Source organism: Haplochromis burtoni, unplaced genomic scaffold (assembly GCF_018398535.1).
Source record: "Haplochromis burtoni strain Fernald_Lab_line unplaced genomic scaffold, NCSU_Asbu1 Contig_361, whole genome shotgun sequence".
In the NCBI taxonomy this organism is placed as follows: domain Eukaryota; kingdom Metazoa; phylum Chordata; class Actinopteri; order Cichliformes; family Cichlidae; genus Haplochromis; species Haplochromis burtoni.
In genome coordinates, this window is record NW_024582722.1 from 269,744 (window position 1) to 292,478 (window position 22,735).

The 22,735-nt window shown below is 44.8% G+C and overlaps 1 protein-coding gene across 1 annotated transcript in view; it reads right to left on the reverse strand.

Annotated features, from left to right (window-relative positions):
* The window catches only part of fat2 (FAT atypical cadherin 2), a 92,111-nt gene that overhangs the window by 55,293 nt on the left and 14,083 nt on the right, over positions 1-22,735 (reverse strand). Inside the window, exons 2-7 of the mRNA XM_005943792.3 lie at positions 18,203-21,469; positions 16,761-17,072; positions 10,023-10,081; positions 8,305-8,616; positions 7,306-7,513; positions 920-1,059 (exon numbers count right to left, since the gene is read on the reverse strand). Coding sequence (XP_005943854.1) covers positions 920-1,059; positions 7,306-7,513; positions 8,305-8,616; positions 10,023-10,081; positions 16,761-17,072; positions 18,203-21,461 — 4,290 coding nt within the window. The 5' untranslated portion in view covers positions 21,462-21,469. The remainder of the gene's footprint in view (positions 1-919; positions 1,060-7,305; positions 7,514-8,304; positions 8,617-10,022; positions 10,082-16,760; positions 17,073-18,202; positions 21,470-22,735) is intronic.

Consider the following 22,735-nt stretch of genomic DNA (forward strand, 5'->3'; position numbering starts at 1 on the left):
GGACGCTTTGATGTATTTGTTTAAGTTCGACTAAACAAGTGGTTTAAACTGTGGCTTCACAAACACAGAAATCTATAAATTCACATGAAAAGTGGCTCGTTGTCTCAGTCCTTTATTTGTCTCATTAAATGAAAAACAGCTGTGAGTTACTGTCACTGTGAGTCAGCCCAGACTCCATTTGTGTGAAGTGCCTCCTTAACAGACAAGGATTATTTTTAGAAGACTAAATGAGACGAACTGGCCCTTTAAATAAACGGCAGACCCAAACTGTTAATTCAGTATCAGCCAAAAGTGTCATGTTCCTCACAAAGTACAGCATCAGGTATCAGAGGGGGCTGTTAAACTGGGTGTTAATGAAATTAAGACCAGGGGTAACAAGGAGACAACCCCCAAAAACACCCACATATGATGTTTGGGGTGAAATCTGTAAGCTGATCAATGTGGCTCCTTTGGTTCCTCAGTACAGATATTCAGCAGAAGTTGTTGAGATCTGATGTGTTTCGAAGTGTAACTTTTTAACAGTATACTTTTATAATTATAATGAAACTAAAAACTTTGCAGGCCTAACTGAGCCTAATAATTAGCTGGCCTCATTATCTCTTTCTCGCAAACAGCTTCCAAATGTGTGATGTGAGTGCGATGAGGCAGATATAGTCTCAGGATTTCCTGACGCTAAACATCAAAATATATAAATATCTAATAGCAGTAAACAGAAAAGACAAAGCTCGTCACTTGTTTCAAACACAGGCAGGTAAAAACAATCGAATTCTGCCCTCCAGCCGTTGGTAATGAGTGGAACAACCTTTATTTTATTCACCATCTCATCTCCTCTGTCCACACACCAACACTAAGTGCTGCTGTTATCTGCGCGCTGAAACATCTGTTTATTAGTGAAGAAGAAGACACTTGTGTTCCTAACCTGTGTGATGGCGCTGTGGTGCCCGTCTGTGACCCGCACTGTCAGGTTGTAGATGGAGCGCCGGGCCGCATCGAGCTGGCGGGCGATGGAGAGCCTCCCAGTGTTCTTCTGGATGTCAAAGTCTTTTTCCTCATCCCCACCTGAGAGACGAGAGGGGGACAGGTTTGAGTTATTACCAGTTAGGCAGATTGTGACGGGTTGCCACGGGGATGCTGATTGGCATCGTTAACACAGATTCACTTTGCAATCTGTGTTAACAATAATTTCTGGGGGGGCATTCAGGGTTGGTGCTGCTGCTTTTCATTTAGATGTAATTACACATACAGCCAGTTATGAACCATTATGATGACATCATGTGACCCACACTGAGGCAGCGTGCAGAGCGGGTCACTTTCTACTTGAAACAAATGTGTGTCAGACACTCTTGCGCTGGTAAGGCGGGACACACAGACTCATACCAGAGTCCACAGCACAACTCTGTGACGGCTTCTTATTGGCCCACTGAGCCACTCACCTGTCTGCACCACTTGTCCGAGATCTCTGTTTGTTTCCTGTCAACAGCAGCGGTAGATGTTGGATTTGTGGAGCAGCATGCAGTTCGATACTAAACATGTGAACCTCTCCGATGCATCGCTCCCCTTTGATGGTGACCTTTGGTTTGCTTAAACTGAAGCTTGTTTCAAGTTCAAACAGAGCAGAAACTGGTTCGTCTGCTCTCGCGTCCACGCCAGAAAACAGCTGGATGTGCTGCAGTGGCTCATGGTCTGAGGCATGAAATATGATCCACAGAGTTCAGTCTTACTTACAGATAAAGGATTAGAGGCTGAAACACTGTGTGTCTGTTTATAACAAAGATAGAATTGTGAAACCATTTCCTCATCATAATCACGAAGCTAGAAGGATAATGTGTTGCTCAAATAACACCATTCCAAGTATTCCCAGTTGATTACTTTGTAGTATCACCTCTGGTTCGGTAAACAGTTAAAGGAGGGTTCTTATGTGCTTTTCTACTCCACCGCAGCACTCCAAGCTTGCCTCATTCACAGAAGCACTTTGTTCTTTCTATCTAACACTCACATACAACTCAGGGTTCACAATCTCGCCCCAGGATACTTTGGCAGGCAAACTGAAGCAGCCAGGGTTGGAAGCACCAATGAACTGATGCAATGCTGCACCTAATGAGCTGCAGCCAAATCTGAAAACACTAGGTCACCTATTTCTTGAGATATCGTGTCCACAAGACTTTCAGAAAACTTGTCCGAAAACTTTAAACCCATCAAAAAGACTTTTAGTAGGTGTACCTCCACCCATCCACCCTGCGGGCAATGGCAGCACCCTCCCAGGGTAAAAAGGACACAATCAGCTGATTATTGCTGGAACATGACACGGATATATGGCACACTACAGCTGTGACCAATCACAGCTTTTCATCTTTTCATGCACCACGAGAACAGTAAGGGGGCGTCTGTAATTAACCTTCATCTCTCTTCCTCCTGGTGTTCGATGTCACAGACACATAGCCATTGACAATAGGCTGAAGGGAATAAAATTCCTCTCAGACTGGACTGCTTTCACACCAACACCGTTCAGTTCAAGTATCTCCAGGAGTTTTATTTTGCCCCTTTTCAGCCTAACGACAGAGTTCTTCACTGGTATTAATGTCTTTTGGGGCCTCATTCTGTGAGTTGGAGTGAAAAGCTACTAAACTGCACTTCAGTTTCATCTTTATCTTTTGATTTTACAGAGGAACACAGATCAGATATTTAAGGGTTTAACTCTGTATGAACCTTATGAGCTGTAGCATTGATGGTTACTCTGCGGTGAAGAGGAAACTTTAGCGTGTTTGTCCTTCTAATCTGTGCACCTGAATCCCATTGTCCGTGGTTATCCAATGAGTTTTCTTGACTTTTTTTGTCACAAATCACTGAACTATGACACATACAGTGATGTACCTGTGCATTTGCTCACTGAGCCCCTCCCACCATCTGTTTATTGCTCTTTTCATACACTTCCTCCCTTTTATCCTTCCTTCCTTCTCTCTCTCTCTTTCTCAGCAGGTTCTGTGGATGTACGTGAGAAAGGTAAGCCTCATGCCTGCTCAGCCAGATGGTGTTTATTAAGATATCCTCGTTTCACATGCATGCACGCACACACACACACACACACTGATATTACTGTGTAACATGATGAGCGAGGCAGTGCAGTGTTATTTTTGCACTAAGCCTTCGATGTCCTCTTGTTCTTTTTTACTTCTTCATCGCACACACACAGTCTCTCATTGGCGTTTGTTCCTGATCGATAGATAATCGGGTCAAGCAATTCACTTTACTGGTCGTCTCCAGGGAAAAAAATGATATGATCCCTGCGGACACTGGAGGCTTCTTTAAGAAAAGAATGACCCACAGAAGAAAAAGAGCTTCATCTCAGGAATTTATCTCCGTCTACATAACCTGTGAATGTCGACCAGGGCAAGGTGCCAGTGGCCAGAAGGCCAAGCTTTTTTTCTAGGATTTTGAGCCCTTATATCTCATTAGTACTGCAGACCTCCCAAATCCCACCCCAGCCCTCCAAGACCAAACTAAAGACTAAATCTGCTCTTGTTCAGACCGATGGATCCATCGGTCTGAACGAATTGAAGCAGTTTCACGTCTGTGATGTAGTGGAGACAAACCAGCGCTGAAACTTCACACGTGCATTCTGGGTAGCATGTCAGACAGGTGAGTAACGCCTGAGCTTCTTACATCTGAGCCCTGCCTCTCTGTTCAGAAAGCAAAGATTTAACACATGACATGCGAATGTCTCTGTGTGTCTTCCTTTCCTGTGTTTCAGGTGTGAAGTGTTGGACAGGTAAGCCTGCTTCTGAACGTCCTGCAGGGCCTCAGTGGTAGTTGATATGTCATCCCTACATCACCATATAAATGTCTGAGTAATGACTGCCTGTGGGCACTGCGGCAGAGCTGCAGCCACCGCCTATTCAGGGCGAATCGAGGAGGAAGAGTTAACATGACCGGCAACAGACGTCCTGCTGCGCTTTCCCCGTCTAACTGTTCCCAGGCACAAACCTGGAAGTTTTCATTTCTCAACTCGGCCGCCAGCTTCCTTGTTCTCCTGACCTGGCCGAGCCACCGCAGAGGGGGTCAGGTCAGCTACCCCACCAGGAAAAGCTGATTTTCTCACATCTCCTGCTGCGCGCCGCGAGTCACTGGCCGAGGGTCAGAAAACGAAGATGGACTGTCTTCACTCCTGCGGCGCCGCAGACATACAGCAAATCAGATTCATGACTTAGGAGCACGCAAACACACAACGAGAGAAGCGTCGTTATCGGCAGAGTTAAAGCTCAACAGCTCACCAACACATGACCGTGAGCAGCAGGCCGCTGAAGCAAAGGCATCAGTGAGGAGTTCCTCCATTCATGAACATCAACACACATTAAAATCAGGTGTTTTAAGACCAGAACGAGCTGCGTGTTGCCGAAGTTACTGTAACTAAATGAAGCTGTCGCTCTGCCGGCTGTACGTCTTTATTAACGTTCATATTCAGACTTTAAACTAACGTAATCTCACTGCTGCAAACGTCTCTGTTTGTGTACCTGACGTGATCCTGCAGAGAACTGCTGAGCTGTTTGTGCTCTACAGTTTCCATCAGCGCTCTGCTTGCTGTAAAACAACCTCCTGCAGACACGTCCTCCTGCCCACACTGCACATCAACTTCAGCCCAAATTATCAGCTGTGCTCAGAAACATGTGGGTGAAGTCTTCACCTGCAGGACAGAGCAAGACCTGAGCTTGTTCTGATGACGTCTGTCACTCCAAAAACAATGAACACTCGTAGCTTAAAGCTTAAAACCACATCAGGAGCAAAGTAGTAAATCACATGTGCACGATTTATTTCAGACTTAAATCCTGCAAAAGCATCGACAATAAGCCGCTAACAGCTGTGTGAGCACACCTTTAACCTCTAACATGACATGACTGGATTTTTACTGCATATGTGGTTTTCTTTTTTCATTCCTCCTAAGCCTGATCAGTGAAACATGTCTTGGGTTAAATGTCACCTTTCGGGATAAACATTTTATAAACTGCTCTGTCAGAACAGAAGCTCGAGCCTCATCCTAATGCACCCGGCTGGGGCCCGATCCAGGACCCAGATCCATCCACAAACAGCCGGGTTGCATTCCTCGCCTGCTATCCAACATCCCACTGCTGCCGTTTCCACTTGGCCCTTAACACAGCACGGCGATAGACATCTGATGGGGGGAGGGCAAATCAGAGGAATAAATACCTGATGATATCTGTCTGAGAGAGCCCCATCACATATCAGCACCCATGTGCCAAACAGTAAAATAAGAGAAGAAGATGGAACCATGCAAACACAGGAGGAGGAGGAGGAGGAGGAGGCACAGGGTGAAGATTATAAAGATTATCAGTTTTTTTCAGACAAAATGACTCTTACAATTTGAATTTGTGTGTACAAGCTCCTCCATCACAATAAATGTGAGAATGAGCAGACCCGAGCGCCTCCTCTGGGACGCACAGGGTCACGCCCGGGCTCTGGCTCAGACCGAGCTCGGCGCAGCCAGCCGAGCAGGAGGAAGCTCGGTCTTTCTCTGCACGCGTCGCCCCGCCTGGCTGGAAGCACTTGGCAAAACCCTGATGTGTTTTCCTGCAAGCCTCAAAGGGAACAGCCAGCGATGACTTCCACTTGAATGTGATGTCATGCCTCTCATGGATTTCTGTAGAGCTGTCCGTGGCGGCCTCCTGAGAGGAGGGAGGAGGCAAAGGAGGAAAGGCCAGTTGTCCCTGCAGTGGGGATCTGGCAGGTGATGAGAGGAGCTCTGCTGTGTCCTGCTCACAGAGAGAAACGTCCTGCTGATACCGCTGACACCAAGACCTTTTTTTCCTCTCCTCCATCCTTTCCCCCTCTTCAGGCAGCGCCGGCCTTTTGCATTATTTATCCGCTGCTAGTTTTTCTACCTGTTTTCTGAAAGCACTGCAGATTTTTCACTTGTGCACAGACAGAAGCCTGAGATGCCGCCAGGCAAATGTCAGTATGTAACAGCATAATTTCACATGTTTATTCACTGATTACATGACTGACGAATCAGAAAAGGGAGGATGAATCTGTCCTATTGAGTCACATCTAACTCCTGGGATTTTTTAAACAGAAAACACACAGGTTGAATTGAAAGTAAGCTGCTGATTGGTGGAAGTCCAGCACAAAAGGAGGGGGAAAACTGAGAAGCACAGACTTTGTTTGATTTAATCACCAGGAAAATCTTTCTACATTCTGACTTCTGTCCTCACTGCAGCAGCTCATCTGAAGGACCGATGACGTAAACCTGACACCACAACCTTCTCTAACACTGGCCCCTGGTGATGACATCCAGCTGCAGTGTCATCACAAACATCTGACAAACACACACACGAGATAAAAGCCATGCCAACACTGGAGCTGACACCTCGCCACCTGCTGGAATCATTCATGCAATCTTTGTATTGATCGATGAAATAAACCCTGAACATCGGCGATCAAGAGAAGAGGGAGAAGCTGAAAACATTATCCCACAGATGCCTCGCTCCGGGGTCTCTCATCTCGCTGAGCGAGCACAGGTCACGGCTCTGGGACCAATTCACCATGCCTCAGTTATCAATCAAATGTTTTCACGTAAAAAAAACGCCTGCATCAATTTTCTTTATTGCAATAACATGACTGTAGTAATAAACGTCGTGACGGGATCTCTTGAGTCAGGTTCGATTCGACTGTCACTCTGAGTTTTTCAAGCGATGAACCCGCTCGCTCACTTTTCTGCTCATGCGGGTCGAGTTATGTCGCGTGGGAATGTCGGCCTTTCAGTGAAGCCGACACACTTCTGGGGCACTTCTGGCTGAAGCCGAGCAGGCACATTTAGGAAAATTACATAAATCACCAACATCTAAACATTTCCCTCCTCCGGTGCTCTCGTCCTGCACGGGCTGCATTATATTGGTTGACCTTAAGAAAATCACACTACTTCAGCTCATCTGGAAACTCATGAGGATTGATTGTAAAATGATGAGACCCTGTTAGCTGTGAGCCACCCTCTCCGAGTCAGCACTCTGGGCTAAGTGGAAATATGGCGAACGTCAAATATCATTTCCATGGCCACAGAGTTTAGCGGGAGGAGCGGAGACGGAGAAACTCTGAATCATTACTATGAGCTCAGCCAGCTCTGATGCAGGTGATTCCTCTAATTTGTTTTCTTTGTGGAAGTGGGCGCTCTGCAGGCGTGAATGCAAGCAGCACTTCTCCCCATCATTTGTCTTACTTTCAAGGTCATTACAGCCATTTGTGTGATGCTCGGCTTCCATCAAAGGCCAAACCTCAGAGTGTGTGTGTGGTTCCACTCACCCACGATATCAAACCACTTCTCCCGATGCGGCTCCGTCAAGATGACGCCCACCATCTGAGCGACGCGGTCTGTTTCTATGACAGCGAAGTTGATGTGTGGCTCGACGAACACGATTGGTTCCACAGAGGCAGGCGGGAGGGCGATCCACTCGATGTTGAGTCGAGCGGTGGATGAATAGGACGGGCTGCCCTGGTCTGTAGCTTTAATCTGGAATAAACAGAGAAACTAAACAGGAAGCTGTGACACACCTGCACATCCAGTCCAGCAGGTAACTAAAAACACTTCCAGCTCACGTCCAGATGTTTTCTTCAGATTCACCAAAAATGACGATTACACCGTCACTCATGTCGCCGCGTCAGATGAACTAACAGCTGAGGGCCTGGACTCACTGGTTACCTATGGTAACTATGGTAACAGTCGTGCCACATACAATAACAATCGTATACTGCTTATGTCACTTTGACTCTAGGGGGCGCTCTGACTGAGTCAGGATCAACACATAGATGGTGACAGACTGAAGGTGTTGCACAACGAACGCATTCTGAAAAATAAAAAAGACATGAAATTCCTAATTTTTGGGACACAAATCGCAAGTGTGTGTAAAAAAAATCCTTAAATAACGACGGTGAAAAAAAGTAATGATGAGATCCTGACGTCCTGATTTAAGGATGTCAGAGGTGGAAACACATCTGAGGAAACGGAATAATCCGTTCAGAGAGCCGACTGAGCCGGAGCAGAGGTAACCTACGATTATTTTACTATTTCCGTATTGTGAGTGCACTTATTGCCAAATGCAGTGGTCTGATTGGTCAGATCTGTTTGCATCACAAAACATCGGAAAAATTGAGCTTGATAAAATAATCATACATGCAGTAAATTCATCCAATGAGTAAACACTGCGTTAACAACAGGTTTGTAACAGCTTCAGATTCATCAGCCGTATGAAAGGTTGACGGGACAAGTAAACTTGCTGTGGTGAAAATTTCTGCAGCACCTACTGTGAGAATATTGTAGCTTTCTGGCAAGAAGTCGCCGTGCGATGTGACCACGCCCGTCACTGGGTCGATTTCAAACTGCTCGTCCACGTTTTCCTGCAGACTGTAGGTTACTGCCGCATTCGGGCCCTCGTCGTTATCCTGAGCGAGTATCCTGCAGACTTCCTGTTTGCCACCATCGTGACGCCGTTCAGGCAGCTTGACGTCAAAACGTTTTTCCATGAACTTGGGAGGGTTGTCGTTGGCATCTAGAACCTGGATCACAACGGTGGCGGTGGAGCTCAGAGCCGGAGATCCGTTATCCGACACGATAACCTGAAGGTGAAAAAGAGTTGGAGGGTCAACATCAGAATAATAAAAGCACGATTGATCTTTATATTTACTTTGACTTAATTTTAAAGCACTAAATGAATTTCTTGGGGTTTTAAAGCTACGACAAAGATTGCTGGAGGCGGAGGTATTTTTGTGTTGCTGCTAAGAGTTTTCCTTTATTAGGAGTGGGGGAGGTTGGGGGTGGAGATGTTCTCCATGTGGTCATGCACCTGTCTTATTTAATCATTAGTTATTATTCATCTCTGGCTCTGTTCCTCAGCTTGTCTTTGTCCCACCTTCCTCCTCACACCCAACCCGTCTGACCCTCCCTGAGCCTGGTTCTGTTGGAGGTTTCTTCCTGTTAAAAGGGAGTGTTTCCTTCCCGCTGTCGCCAAAGCGCTTGCTCATAGGGGAGTTATCTGCCTGTTGTTGTTTTCTCTGTAGTATCATTACAAAAAAATGGAGAAGGCTGAGAAGGCTGTTGTTCTAATTTGGAGCTCTATACATAAAAATGATTTGAATAGATAATATCAGAAAAAATAAAAATGGTCTCAGATGGAAGGCTCAAATCTCTGAAACTTTGGGTCTGTCCTGAAATGTCACACCAGTTAAGGAAGATTAATTTCCAAGCAGCTGAGATACATTTCTTTTAGTCGGTAGCCAGAAATGTGGTTTGATTTTCTGATGTCGAAATATCTGAACCAGCATCTAAATGTTACCAGTCACATGCCTTTTCTTTCTGCTTTTATCTCATTATACACCTCCGATTGTCCACATAACAACAACATAATTAAATGTAATGACTGTGCACTGATTCCCATTTCTGTGGAAGTTTTAAAGTGGAGCTTCCAACTGAAGTAAAGCTTGTTTCCCTGAGGAAGAATTCCAGTTTTCATGCTCTCAGCCTCATGCACTCTTAGTTACACGGTTCATTTATGCCATGCATTTTTTTTTTTAACCATATATATCTTAAATATTTAACATGAGCCAACAACACAAACCAACAGAGACACACTAAAAGATGAACTATTGGCCTTTAAAAAAAATTGGAAATAAATAAATAATAATGATCACAACACATTCGGACGAGGCAAAAAAACCTTTTTCACTTTTATTTGTTCGTCTGAAAACTTCCTCGAAAAAATCGTTATGTGTGGGGGGTTGTGCTATTTCCTGACTCACAGGTCAGCGATCGACTGAACGATCACTAAAATTATAGCATTAAAATAAGAGCAGCTTCCACACTGACGTCACGTTTGGTGCTCGTTACCCGTGTCAGTAAAGCAGCGAGCACTGCTGTGTATTCTGGATTTATGGGAACGTCGGCGATTCACAGCAGAGCCGGATTTGTGTTCCTGTTTCTGCATCGATCTGACGGGAAGAGAAAATGTTGTTTATCAGAGTCTCACCTCAATACTGTGCTCCGGTTTATCCTCTCGATCCAAAGCTGAGACAGTGCTGATAACACCTGCAAACACAAACACACACACCAAACACAGGTGCTGTTAGCAGGAAGTGAGAGTGCAGGTTACACATAAACAAACAGAGTTGGGAGTTTTTGTGTGTGTGTGTGTGTTGTGGCGGTTGGGAATGGAGGCGGGTGTCCCTGAGTAGTAACAGAAGAAAACACATTGTATTTTACAGCTCTTGATGTTTTTTCTGTTGTTTTTGTTTTTGAGGGTCACTCAATGTTTGTTTATGTCGCTATAAAAAATTACAACAAACAGCTAAAAAAAAGATGATGATGATGATGGCGGTGTGATGCAGTGCTGAGGTGAAGTCAACCTGAATAAAGACTGATACAGATATCAAACAGGGACAGAGCGAGCGATGGATCGCGTGATAAACTTCTGAAGCAGAGAACAAGCCGCCTTCAACACGACAGAGATCGCATCGAGGAGCTTTGCAAAGGTCGCCTCCTACATGGAGGTCAGGACTTTCTTCTGTTTGTCTAAAAAAAAAAAAAACAGCATCCATTTTTGTTGCATTGTTTAATATCAAGAATAAACTTTCAGAAGACATTAAAAAACCTCCATTTCCTTCCGCTCTCCACTTCAATGTCGTGGGGGCGGGGGCTGGAGCCCATCCCGCTGCCACCAGGCAAAGGCTGGGGCGTCCAGACTCGATCGCTTTCTCACAGAAACTGGAGCTGTCGGTACTGATGCTGACAGAACAGGAAAAAACTGGAGGCCCATAAACTCAAAATAACCAACAGGAGACAGAAGCATAGAGGGGCTGCTCATAAGGGGAGGGCATCACCTTCAGCATGGCTGGGAGATACGGGAAGCACCTGTGTCACATTACAGGACCAGTGGAATTTACTGTTGAAAGACAAAACCACTATTTTGTCATCCAAAGCCGCTCTACAGTTGGAAATTAGCAATTTGGGTCACCTTACACTCAGAGCACAACACTGACTCATCACTGAGAGGAGGGGTCACTCACAGCCAATCAGATGCTTCCGCCGCATCCGCCTGAGCTCAGTCAGCCTCTGAACTGTGTGACAGGTGATTATCAGACACCGCGAGGGAAACCGCGGCTGACAGTTTGCTGAATCAGCGTGTTTAAGTGTCTGCAGCTGCTGGGAGAAGCGTCCTAGACACACAGCAACAGGCTGGGAAAATACAAGTCTCTGTGTCTCCAACCAAAAGAGGTGTGGGAGCTGCAGACAGAGGAGGGGGTCGTAAGTGCTGCAAAAGAGGCCCCACTGAGCGTCATCGAGTCCTTTTATGACAGAGCAAACAAGCCCTGCTGGGAGGGACAGGTGGGAACGTTAGAAAGTGTGTTCCTGTCATTAGTGCAGACGTGGGAATCACGGCTAAAGCCTCGTCCCTCCACACCGCCTGTTTTCACTCAGCCATCCAGGACGCCTGTCAAAACCACACGAGGACAAACAGCTGCTTCTGCGTCAGGGGCCGCTCATTCCTTTTTCGCAGGATTCACATCACATTTTTACGTCTCTTCTTTTTTGAATGTGGACTAGTTTCACTTGCTTTTTAATTCAGACATCGCAAATTTCTGAGAACTATTTCAGAAATGCCAATGAGAAAAAAGTTTGAGAATTTTTGTTTGTATGCTACTGAGGGGTAATTAGCAGGTATCTGTGTCAGTGTGATATTCCCACTGAGTCTGTGGATTCAGCTTGATAACAAGGTCGGTGGAGCCTTGGCACTCCAACCTCTCATCCACATACAGTCACTCCTGCCTCCAAAAAGCCAACATGGCAACGGCCAAAACACATTAAGGCTTCAAAGCTGGGCTTTTGGCTGCATCCTTCCTTTACACCGTGTATCATTCCCGACTCGATAGACGTAACAATTCAGTCTCAGGCTCTGAGACTGAGAATGTGCTACCCGAGACAGATTTCATATAAAAGTTGGTCTCAGGTTTTGGACTCTTTTTCATGTAAATTTGTTAATAGTAAGAAAAATATCATACATCTTAGTGAGTGCTTTGTGTATATCAGGAATATAAAATACACAATCGCATCATATCACTTTTTGAATCATCAACAGCCTGCAGCCATTTGAGGAATTTGCTGTTGCAAAATGCTAATGAAGTGGGCACATTCCTGACTTGCCTGGCCTTGTCAACAAACAAACACATAATGAAGTGTTCCACAACGAGATGCTTTTTCTCAAAACACACACGACAATGTTTCATGTGCATTTCTGCATTAAAGCACGAAGCTTCCTCGATTCTTCTCGCCTGAAACGGACACAGCGCTGTGGTCATGAGTCACTTTCATCTTGTCAAGGCACGAGTGGTTTCACCCTCATATTACTAATAAGAGGTTCATTTGTTAACAGTAAGACAAGGTGGGTCATGTTCCAAAGAGGAACAGGTTCCAGGTAACATGATCTCCCTCTGCTTACGCCGTTTTTCTAATCTATATAAGCTAGTACACGATATTTCTTTGATTCTTTGTTGTCAAAGGATTTTAAGGACAGCTCAGTTTGCTGTCTACAAGTAAAAGTCAGAGAGGATGTCAGCACATCCTAAAAGTCTGTTTGATTTAAGCTATGACAGCCTGTGCTCCGACATGGCTCCAGGAATGTTAGTGAGCACTGAAGGCAGAAGATGAGGTCCCAGTTCGAGTCCAGTTCATCCCGTATGAGCTGAGAGAAGCTGAGGTCAGAGCTCTAGAGGCCACAAACTGGCAACTAGGTTTCCTGTTGATTTGGACTTCAGTGAACCACAAAAACCAGTTGCAGACCTCGAAGTCAAAAAGCCTGTTTAGCATTTGTTCTGATGTTTACTGGACCTGTGGAAGCTGCAATTTAATGTAAAAACTATTAGCAAGAGCTCCAACAGCACAAATGTGGTCCACAGTAGGGGTGGGTTTTTATAATCGATTTATCGATTAAAATCGATTCTGGCTTGGATAACGTGAAATCGATTCATTAAAATCCTGAATCGATTTTTTAATATAAATTTATTTTGCCCGAAATGCCAGAATCTCAGGTGAAACCTCACAAAATTTCAACAACCACCAAACAGCTAAGACAGTAAATGAGAGCAGGAACACGGATTCTGCACAAAGACTTAAACACACAGTGCAACCCGCAGATCAGAATCAGTCAGATGTCGCCTTTCTCACAGTCGGGGCTGAAAGCCGACAGCTTGCTGATTCTGATCTGTCGGCGGGTCCACGCTTTGTGTTCACGCCCTTTATGCGCTGATTCTAAAGCTGTTAGTTTGATGTCTCTCCAAACAATATTGACCGAACCAGCAGCAAAAGAAGATCCAAACTACGCTTCACATAAACATCGTTATGTATTCACTCTTACTTTTACTGTTTTGCTTCGACCACGATGCACAGCTCTCTCTCTCTCTGTACTTCAAGAACAGTTTTTCTTCATTATTCGCTTGCTTGTTACGCACAAGTCTGCCATTGTTTACAGCGCTGTCGGCCGACGTTTTTTTTTCTTTTCGTTTTATATACTTCCAAAAAGAAAACCTAATTTCTGCCGTTCAATACTGAACAAATTTAAACTTTTTAAAATTATGCAAAATGCAAAACACTTAGCCGTGTCTCTAATAAAACCGCTGTAACTTCAGAGGTAATGTTCATTTATTGATTAATGGTTTTCTTTCGTTTTTGATGTACTGCAGAATATTTTTATAAAATCCCCGGCCAGGAAAATCACCTTCATGTTTTTCTGTGTTTCTGTGATGCACACACTTTTGATAAAGTATTGCGTGTGTCAGCTTCCTTTTTATAGATACAAAAATATGTAAATGTACTGATCTGAATTATAATATTTCTGACTGTCAAAATTTCCCAGATTCAAATCGAATTGAATCGAATCGAATTAAATCGAATCGTGGATCAATTCGGGACCTTGTGAATCGGAATTGAATCGATTCTAGAAATCAGTGACGATACCCAGCCCTAGTCCACAGGTCCAGTTCAGGAACTCCAGCTAGCTGAGGAGAAGCCTAGCAGGCAGCTAGCAGCTACAGCCACTTGTGTCACCAGCAGTGTTGCCAACTTAGCGACTTTGTCGCTATATTTAGCGAGTTTTCAGACCACCTTAGCGACTTTTTTTCTAAAAAGCGACTAGCGACAAATCTGGCAACTTTTTCTGGTGGTATTGGAGACTTATTTATGACGACTTTTTGACATGAAAACGCGTATCGCTCTTACTCTCAACAAGCAGCGGTGTTGCCGTGAGCACCTCACCCGTGCCAAAGCGCTCACAGGCGGAGGATAGTCCTCCCCAGCTGCTATCAGAGCAGGAGACGTTCACACCTGTGTGTCCAAACGGCAAATGAATCGCGCATGAGCGAAGCCGCTGCTCCCGCACTGACTGTAGCGCAGTCTGTTCTTCTTTTACTCTTATGCTGTTTTGTGGATCACAATGTTTAAAACTACTTATAAACACACACTCTCACACACACAGTAACTCCACCAGAGTGCCTATTTCAGGTCACTTTTGCCGGTCCAGGACCCGGAAAAAGGAGCAGGGTTGGAATTGTGACATTAAAAAACAATAATTGCTAAAAGAAATTTAATTTGTAGTTCTAAATAAATTCTAACTGCATTTAGGACGTTTTTTACTCACTTTGTCTCTTCCACGATGTTATTTCTCTCTAAAACAGCGTAGGTTACAATTACATTAGCATGACCAATTATGCAAATTAGGCGATGACGTCATTTGGCAACTTCTAGCGACTTTTAGGACAGCCAATAGCGATTTTCCTTACTGAGGAGTTGGCAACACTGGTCACCAGCCACCTGTCAGTCAAAGAGACCACAGCCCTAATAATGCACGTTTATTTTTGCACGTTTATTATCACTGCTGGAGCCTCTGCTAGATGTTAGAGGAACTTCAGGTTTTAGGAGTTTTTTTACTTTAATTTTTTTTAGTTTGCAGCACAGGGATAAAAAAAATAAAACTTCGGTCAGTTCTGCAAGAATTTGGGTCAGTGTCAGTCAGCTGTCCTCAGCCTGCAGCCTCAGAATACAAAAAGGTTCACAGAGATTTAATAACCCCTTTTCAGCAAAACACTATTCATCCTGTGCTTCTATGCATGAGTAAATGGATACCAAATACACCTGCATTTATAGAAAAATACTTGTTTGAATGTGACACACTCCAGCTGGCAGCAAACCTTTGCCCCGTCTCTGAGCAACATCTCTGTAATCCCTCGGTACACTGTCTTCGGGGCGTGGACAAATAGCATGTTAGAGGACGAGGACAGGGCTGGTAGCATCACAGCTAATGCTGCACTCAATAGCTTTAACTTCAAAGTCCTCGCCAGGTGATTCAGCTTCAACTGTCAGCGAGGAAGGCAGAGATGTTTAGGCTGCCTCATTGTTCCAGTCATGCTAACTCAGTTTTTATTTCAGGTCGCACGTGACTGACTCTGTGAGTGACTCTCAGGGAGCTCCCTGTTGTATAGGTATAGGCAGACCTAGCTTCCGCAGCACATACTGCACTCATGCTTGCAACACTGCATTTGCAAGCATGCATATGCTTGTTAGCTTTTCACCCATGAATCAAAATGTAACACGTACAGATATACCAAAACACTCTGCAACAGAGGCCTGCCAGATGTCCTGCACACACAAAGGGAGTTTGAATCAAGATGTAAATCAATTGCAATGAGAGCATGAAGTCTCTTTTTCTGCTCGAGCTGCTCGTGAAATGCCAGAATGACGCTGAGCAACTTGATCCAATTACATCCCAGAGTTCCTGTATTTTTGCCTGCACATATGCTGCTCACTGAATGCTTCAATACCATGATTCAGGGGTGAGAAATGTTTAAGTGGGAGGGAGGAGACGTGAGCCAAAGCTGGAAAACTGGAAAATTGCAAGCTCTTTTGTACTATATTCTAATAATAAATTCAATAACAAAATAATTATAGCTGCAATTAAAAACACAATGTCTACCTGTTGGATGGAATAAGTGCTAGGTCTGGAAATTATTTTTCAATCTTATGAAGGTTTAGGAACTTTAAGGACAGAGTTCAGAGTACTGACCATGTTTTTATTGGTGAGTACTCATAATTAAGGTTAAACACTCTTTGTACAGCTGGGGGCAGTTTGGCCTTTCTCCATGTACTCACGCTTCCTCTCACAGTCCAAAGACATACACCAGGGGTGTCCAACTCCAGTCTTTGTTCCGACACACCTGAATCACATGAATGGCTCGTTATCAGGCCTTTGCCAAAATTGATGGCATACTGAAGAGGTAATCCAACCATTTTATTCAGCAGTGGTGGAGTAGGAATGCATCTAAAAGCTGCAGGACAGTAGCTCTCAAGTTGGACACCCCTGACGTTAAATAAACTGTTGAGGTTAAATTGACTGTAGGTGTGAATGTGACTGTGAGAGGGTGTGTGTGTGTCTCTCTGTGGGACAGACTAGCAAAGTGTCCAGAGTGTATTCTGCCGCTCGCCCTGTGACGCTGCAGCCTTGAATTGGACAAGTTAAAGAAAAGGTCTGGATGGATAAGAAATTCTCCAGGTTAGCTTGCCATTCAAAACTTGGTGTTAAAATGTTGTGCCTCAGTTTGCGACTGAGATAACTCACATGATATCACCTTGTTTTACCTTTCTGAGCCAGGAAAACTTTCTGTGACATGTTGAAATTCATCAAGGTCTCCTTTGATTATATTTTTCATTGAAGAGTATTCACCTGTGTTAGGATCGATGTCAAAGTGCAATCGGTGAGATTCCAGCATCTGGAAGGAAAGCTTCCCCTCAGAGGACGTGTCCACATCTGTGGCCGACACCTTGATGACGGATTCGACCGTGTCCACGTTCTCTGGGACAGATGCAAAATACATCGGCTGGGAAAGTTCGGGAGCATTGTCATTAATGTCCAGGACCTCGATGAAGACGTGAGTCCAGGTGATCAGAGGCTCAGTCCCCAGATCGGTGGCGTAGACGGAGAGCCAGTAATGAGGCGCTGTCTCGCGGTCCAGCATCTCTGTCATACGAATCACACCTAAACACACCAACGGTACAGTTAAATCATTGTTGTCTACACTGGTATTCACATGTTTCAAACATGCTGCCCTGCCTCAGGAATGAATCACTTATCCATCTAATCTGTTCATGCTTAATCACTGTACAGCCCGGGAGGAACTAGCAGCCACTTGCGCCGTCACTGAGCTTAAGGTGTCTCTTTGCATTCAAAAAAAAATCTGGAAAGGAGCCCAGACGTGGGTTGTGAAATTTTAAGTTATTCCCTGCTCAGCAAAATGTGTGACATATTTGTTTTAGCTTAATACGCTAGAAAAGAGGCCCGCACAGAGGCCTGAACACAATGGAAATGTACTCCTCTGCACAGTGGTCTGAAGAGGCTGTTTAAATGTTGATGCCCCAAGTGAGAGATAATGAAGCAGCAACGTGGAGACAAAGACATATTTCAGCATAACTCTTTTGTCACAGTGAACGCCATTCAGTCTGATTTTATTTGAGTCTTAAGTACAGCAGCAGGCCAATGGAATACATTGTGATACGCTGCAAGGTCGCAGGGTATCCTCTGCAAAGGATATGCTGATGGAAAAATATACAAACTACTTTAACAACCCCAGACGAAGAACTGCTTCTTCAAGCAAGTACACGTCCCGTTCTATCAGAGTGAGCACATGAGCATACAGCTGTAAAGTTCAATGCAGCATGAGGCGTGTCAGAGAGGTGGAAAAGACAAATGTTACCATGCAACACTTGTGCCGTTTAATTTATGCTGCAGTGCTAATTACTGTTTACAGAGCACAACAGTTCTGACCTTTGACCTTTCTACTGGGAACTAGTCTATAATCTTTACCCTTCTCTGAAGACACACTCTGCTAAACAGTGCCTTATTTAGCAGGTGGTTAGCTTTGGCTTTCAGTCAGATTGGTTCTTAGCTCCTAAACTTTGTTTCTATATGGAAACCTAGTGTGTTACCAGGTGAGATTTAATGGTGCAACCTTTGGAGAGGACAAAGGCCTTTTCCCAGTCTTTCTGCTAAGCTAAACTATGAGAGCGAGATCAGGCTTCACATCTGACTAAAAATTGCTAACATTGCTTTTCTACTTTTTAGATAAAAACATCACAACAACAAAAATTGAATCAACAAGTGTTAGTTACCTGCTTCCTCATCAATGGTGAACACTCCTAAGCCAGAGCCATCATGGATGTGGTACCTGACAACCCCGTCTCTGCCCAGGTCTTTGTCTGAAGCCGTGAGAGTTACCACAGATGTCCCTACAGCTGAGTCCTCCTTTACCAGAGCTTCATAGACAAACTCTGAGAACACCGGCCGGTGGAGGTTCTCATTGACATCCAGAACCTCGATCTCCACGAAGCATGACGATGACAAGGAGCGAGGGAGGCCGTGGTCGACTGCCCAGACTGTGAGATTGTAAGATGGCCGCCTCTCAAAGTCCAGCTCTCTCTCGAGGGTGAGGGCGCCGGTGGAGGAGTCGAGATGGAAGATCCCGCTCTCTGTGTTTTTGAGGTTATAGGTGACAAGGCCTCCACTGCCCAGATCCAAGTCAATGCTGTCCACCCAGACAAGCAGCGTGCCCACAGGAACATCTTCTGGAACTTTTATTTTATGCACTTTGGGCACAAATTTGGGTGGGTTGTCATTTATATCCTGCAAAATCACCACCAGGTTGACAGTGGAGAACAGCTGAGGGCCGACTGTAGCCTGGTCTCTTGCTTCAATCAGGAGATCATGCTTGGGTGAGCTTTCTCGATCCAGTCTACCCGTCACAATCAGCTCTCCGGTGAATTCATCCATCCTGAACATGTCGGTCATTGTCAGGAGGGAATACTGGACTTTACCACTCATATCTGAGTCCAGGTCTGCTGTGCGACATGTAAAAATAACCGAATTCACCTCTTTGTTTTCAGGCACGTGGATCACGTACCTGGGCTGATCGAAAACAGGAGGATTGTCATTGACATCCATGATGTTAACGGCAATGAATTTCCACGCAGAAGTTTGCGGTATTCCCAAGTCATAAACAGTGATGTTCAAAATGTAGAACCCCTTTCTCTCTCTGTCAAGTGGACAAACTAGCCGAAGATCACCAGAGAACGTATCAATGGAGAAACAGCCATCTTCATTCCCACTCGAGATGGCGTACACAAGCTTACTATTAAACCCAGAGTCGTTGTCTGTTGCTTTGAACTGAACAATGGTTGAATTTAATGGATGGTTCTCGACGAGATCAATCGAACTGGGAATGCTTGTATCAAACTTGGGAGAATGTCGATTGGTGATGTGGATATCTGAGAATGTGTCCTCCTCCTGATTGATTAAAATGGGTTTGATTGACTTGATTAGTTTATCTGTGACCTGTTTGGCAATGCCAGTTTCCTTGCAGTGCAGCGTTCGATCTTCACCTCGGTTAGTAATGGTTATCCTGACAACTGATGCTTCAGAGTGATGCTTCCCATCGGTGGCTACAACTCTCAGAGTGAATGAACCCTGCAGCAGAGGGATAGGTTGTTTCAGGGCAATGACTCCAGTCACAGAGTTGATCCCGAACACTTGGAGCTCGTTCCCTGACTCGATGACATACCTCAGCTGCTGCAGCTCATCTAAATCAATAGCTGACAGCTTTGCGACTTCGTGTCCCACAGGTAAATCCAGAGGTACAGTAACATTGCAGCCCACCTGCTCGAACAGAGGGATGTTATCGTTGATGTTGTTCAGAGTTATTGTCACAGGGCTTTCGCTGACCTGACTGAAGGGGCCGCCGCTGTCCGACGCCCAAACTCTCAGGTGATACCGCCGTTTCATCAGTTCGTAGTCCAAGTGTTCGGAGGTAGAGATGATGCCCGTGAATGGATCTATTGTAAAAGGCAAAGGGCCTGAATTTGCAATCGCGTAAGTCACAAAGCCGTTTTTGCCTTTGTCTTTGTCTGAAGCTGCTACTTTCAACACGCTGCTGCCAACAGGGCTGTTTTCATCCAGCGTGGCCTGATAGGATGTCTGTGTGAACTCTGGGCTGTTGTCGTTTTCATCCGTTATCTCCACCACGATGTGAGTTTCAGCTTCACCGTGATTGGCCATTACATCAAACTCATATCGATCTTTCCTCTCATAATCAAATTTCCCTGTAGTTATGATAATCCCAGTTTTAGGATTGATCTTAAAGTTAGAGGTGTCTGGATTGTTCTTGATACTAAAGGTAACGTTAAAGGGAACTGAGGTGACAGAAACCTTAAGTACATGAGTCTGTGGGGGTGAAAACTCACTCAGAGTCACAATGTAGGTGTCCTCCAAAAATGCCAGTGGGCTGTAATGATAGGCTGGAATGTGGATTTGTGTGATTGGAGAGAGGAAACTTGGCAAGCTCCTGTCTTTAGCTTGCAGCGAAAGATTCAACCCAAAACGAGCCTGAGACCAGATAATCCTCTTTGTAGAGATCACTTGGAAGTCACTGCCCTGCACACCTGAGGGGATTACCTCAAACCACTTGTGGGGATCCCCTCCAATGATATTGAGGGATTCCACTGGCTTAACTCCTTCCTCCACATGGACATTGATATCTATTTTTCCATCTGCAGACACTGTAGCTTCAGGGGGCGGTGTGATAACTGGAGATGCCATGGTCATCTTTTGTATGTTTACAGTGACCCTGGCGACATTCCCAAATTTCTGAACACCGGATATCTTTTTTGTCCTGTCCTCTGCTAATACGGTGAGGTCGTAGCGCTGTGCGCGAGTGTGATTGAGCCTCTTGATGAGGCTCACCGTGCCTGTGAAAGGGTCAACAACAAACGGATGAGCTCTGCTGGTGAACGAATAATAAAACTCAGCATTGCTCCCAATGTCGGCGTCTGTAGCGCTGACTTTGGTGACACTTGACTTTAGAGGAGCGTCCTCCCTGATGGCCACATTGTACGATGCCGGGTAGAAGAGAGGCTTTAAGTCGTTGGTGTCAAGCACCTGGACGAAGACCTTCGTCATTGCCTCGAAGCCAAAAGTGCTTTCTTTTGCCTCCACAGTTAGAGTGTACGAGTCTCGGACCTCCCTGTTGAGGAGAGCCGAGTTGCTGCTGCGCGTCTTGATCCTGAGAAAGCAGAAATTTCCGACTTTGACTGCCTCTGCTTTGAAGAAGCTGTCATCGTCACCTGAGACGATGTTGTACTTGATGTCCCACAGCGGATCTGTCACTTCAATGCCCATCTTCACCTGTGTCTCAACGTACATCCGCGGGGCTGAGTTCTCGTTGATGGCAGCGTTGTAGAGGTGGTGTGTAAACAGCAGAGGAGAACTGCCTTTTCCCAGTCTATAACTACCTTCACATCTTGTCACACATGTGAGGACTGAGGCAAAAACAAGAAGGATTGCTCCTGAAGCTGCCATCATAATCCCCTTTTTGAACATTTTCACATCTGTAAAAAAGACAGAAAAGAGAAGAATAAAAGTCATGTAAGAAAAGCCTTTAGGGAGAGGCAACAGCTGCCTGTATCACACGACAAGACATGAAATGTACACTCCAAGCTATTTTGTAAATAGACCAATCACTTCCCTGAAGCTCGAGCACAAAGAGTACAACAGAGAAAGCATATTGACACAACAGCCGAGGGGAGGCTGCGAAGAGGCGTCTCACTCTTGTCCTAACTTGTCTTGACAAAACGTAAAACCAGTAAAACGCTGGATTGTTTCAGGCCAACAAGCTTTTTCAGAGAGTTGGCAGCCCAAATGCCCCCTAATCATTTCTCTGAGGCTGAATATCAGCAGCGCAGAGTTGTCCCAATAATCGCCTTCAGTCATTGCAACGATGTGTGGAGGAGTCTACAGTTGTATGACCTGGTAGGTGATGGTGGGTGGCTCAGAGACTGAGAGCACTTATCCGTGGAGGCATGAGTCATTAAACTGCTACACCCATAACCTTTTACAGACCTGATCAAAAAGTTAAACATATAAAACCAACAATCACTACCTGCAGCCCACATTCATGTCCAACTCTACAAAGCTTACAAAGCTCACATGTGTGTTTTGTCTTTTATTCTTCCAGTTTAACAGCATCTTTTATTATAAGGTGTTCTGAAAGACAATGCTTTTTAATCAGATTCAATTCATGCGCCAGCTGCAGCGAGAAATAACGGACCTGAGTAACAGACCTACAGTATCTGTTGGGAGGTTGGAGGCATATGGTGCAGTTATAATTCCTTTTTTTACTTTCTCTTTGACTTCCTGGGAAACTTCAGACTCTAAACCGAGTTAGCCTTAGGGAAAGACAGTGGTTTTAACCTGTTTACACTTTCTGCATAAATGAGTCACAGCAGCAGCAGCTGAACATGTTCTGAAAAGATGGACTTGGACCAAACCTGATGATGATGACGATGATCATGCAAAAAAAAAAATCAAAAGATTTTTTCCATTTTTGCTACATTCAGCATTTTGTCCAATGTATTGCTCACAATTTGTTTATACAAACGAAATCATTTAAGGGGGTTAGGATGAAGACATCCCCGTGATGATGTAGAGGCCTAAAACTCAAATCTGATGAAGACATACATCAAAAATTATTGCTCGGTTAAGGATGTCACTGCCAGTGTTGTCTTACACTTTAAAGTTTGTCTTTCAAAATCATGACCCACAATATCCTTCTGAACCTAATCCATGTTTCCATACATCAGCATTGTAGCATAACT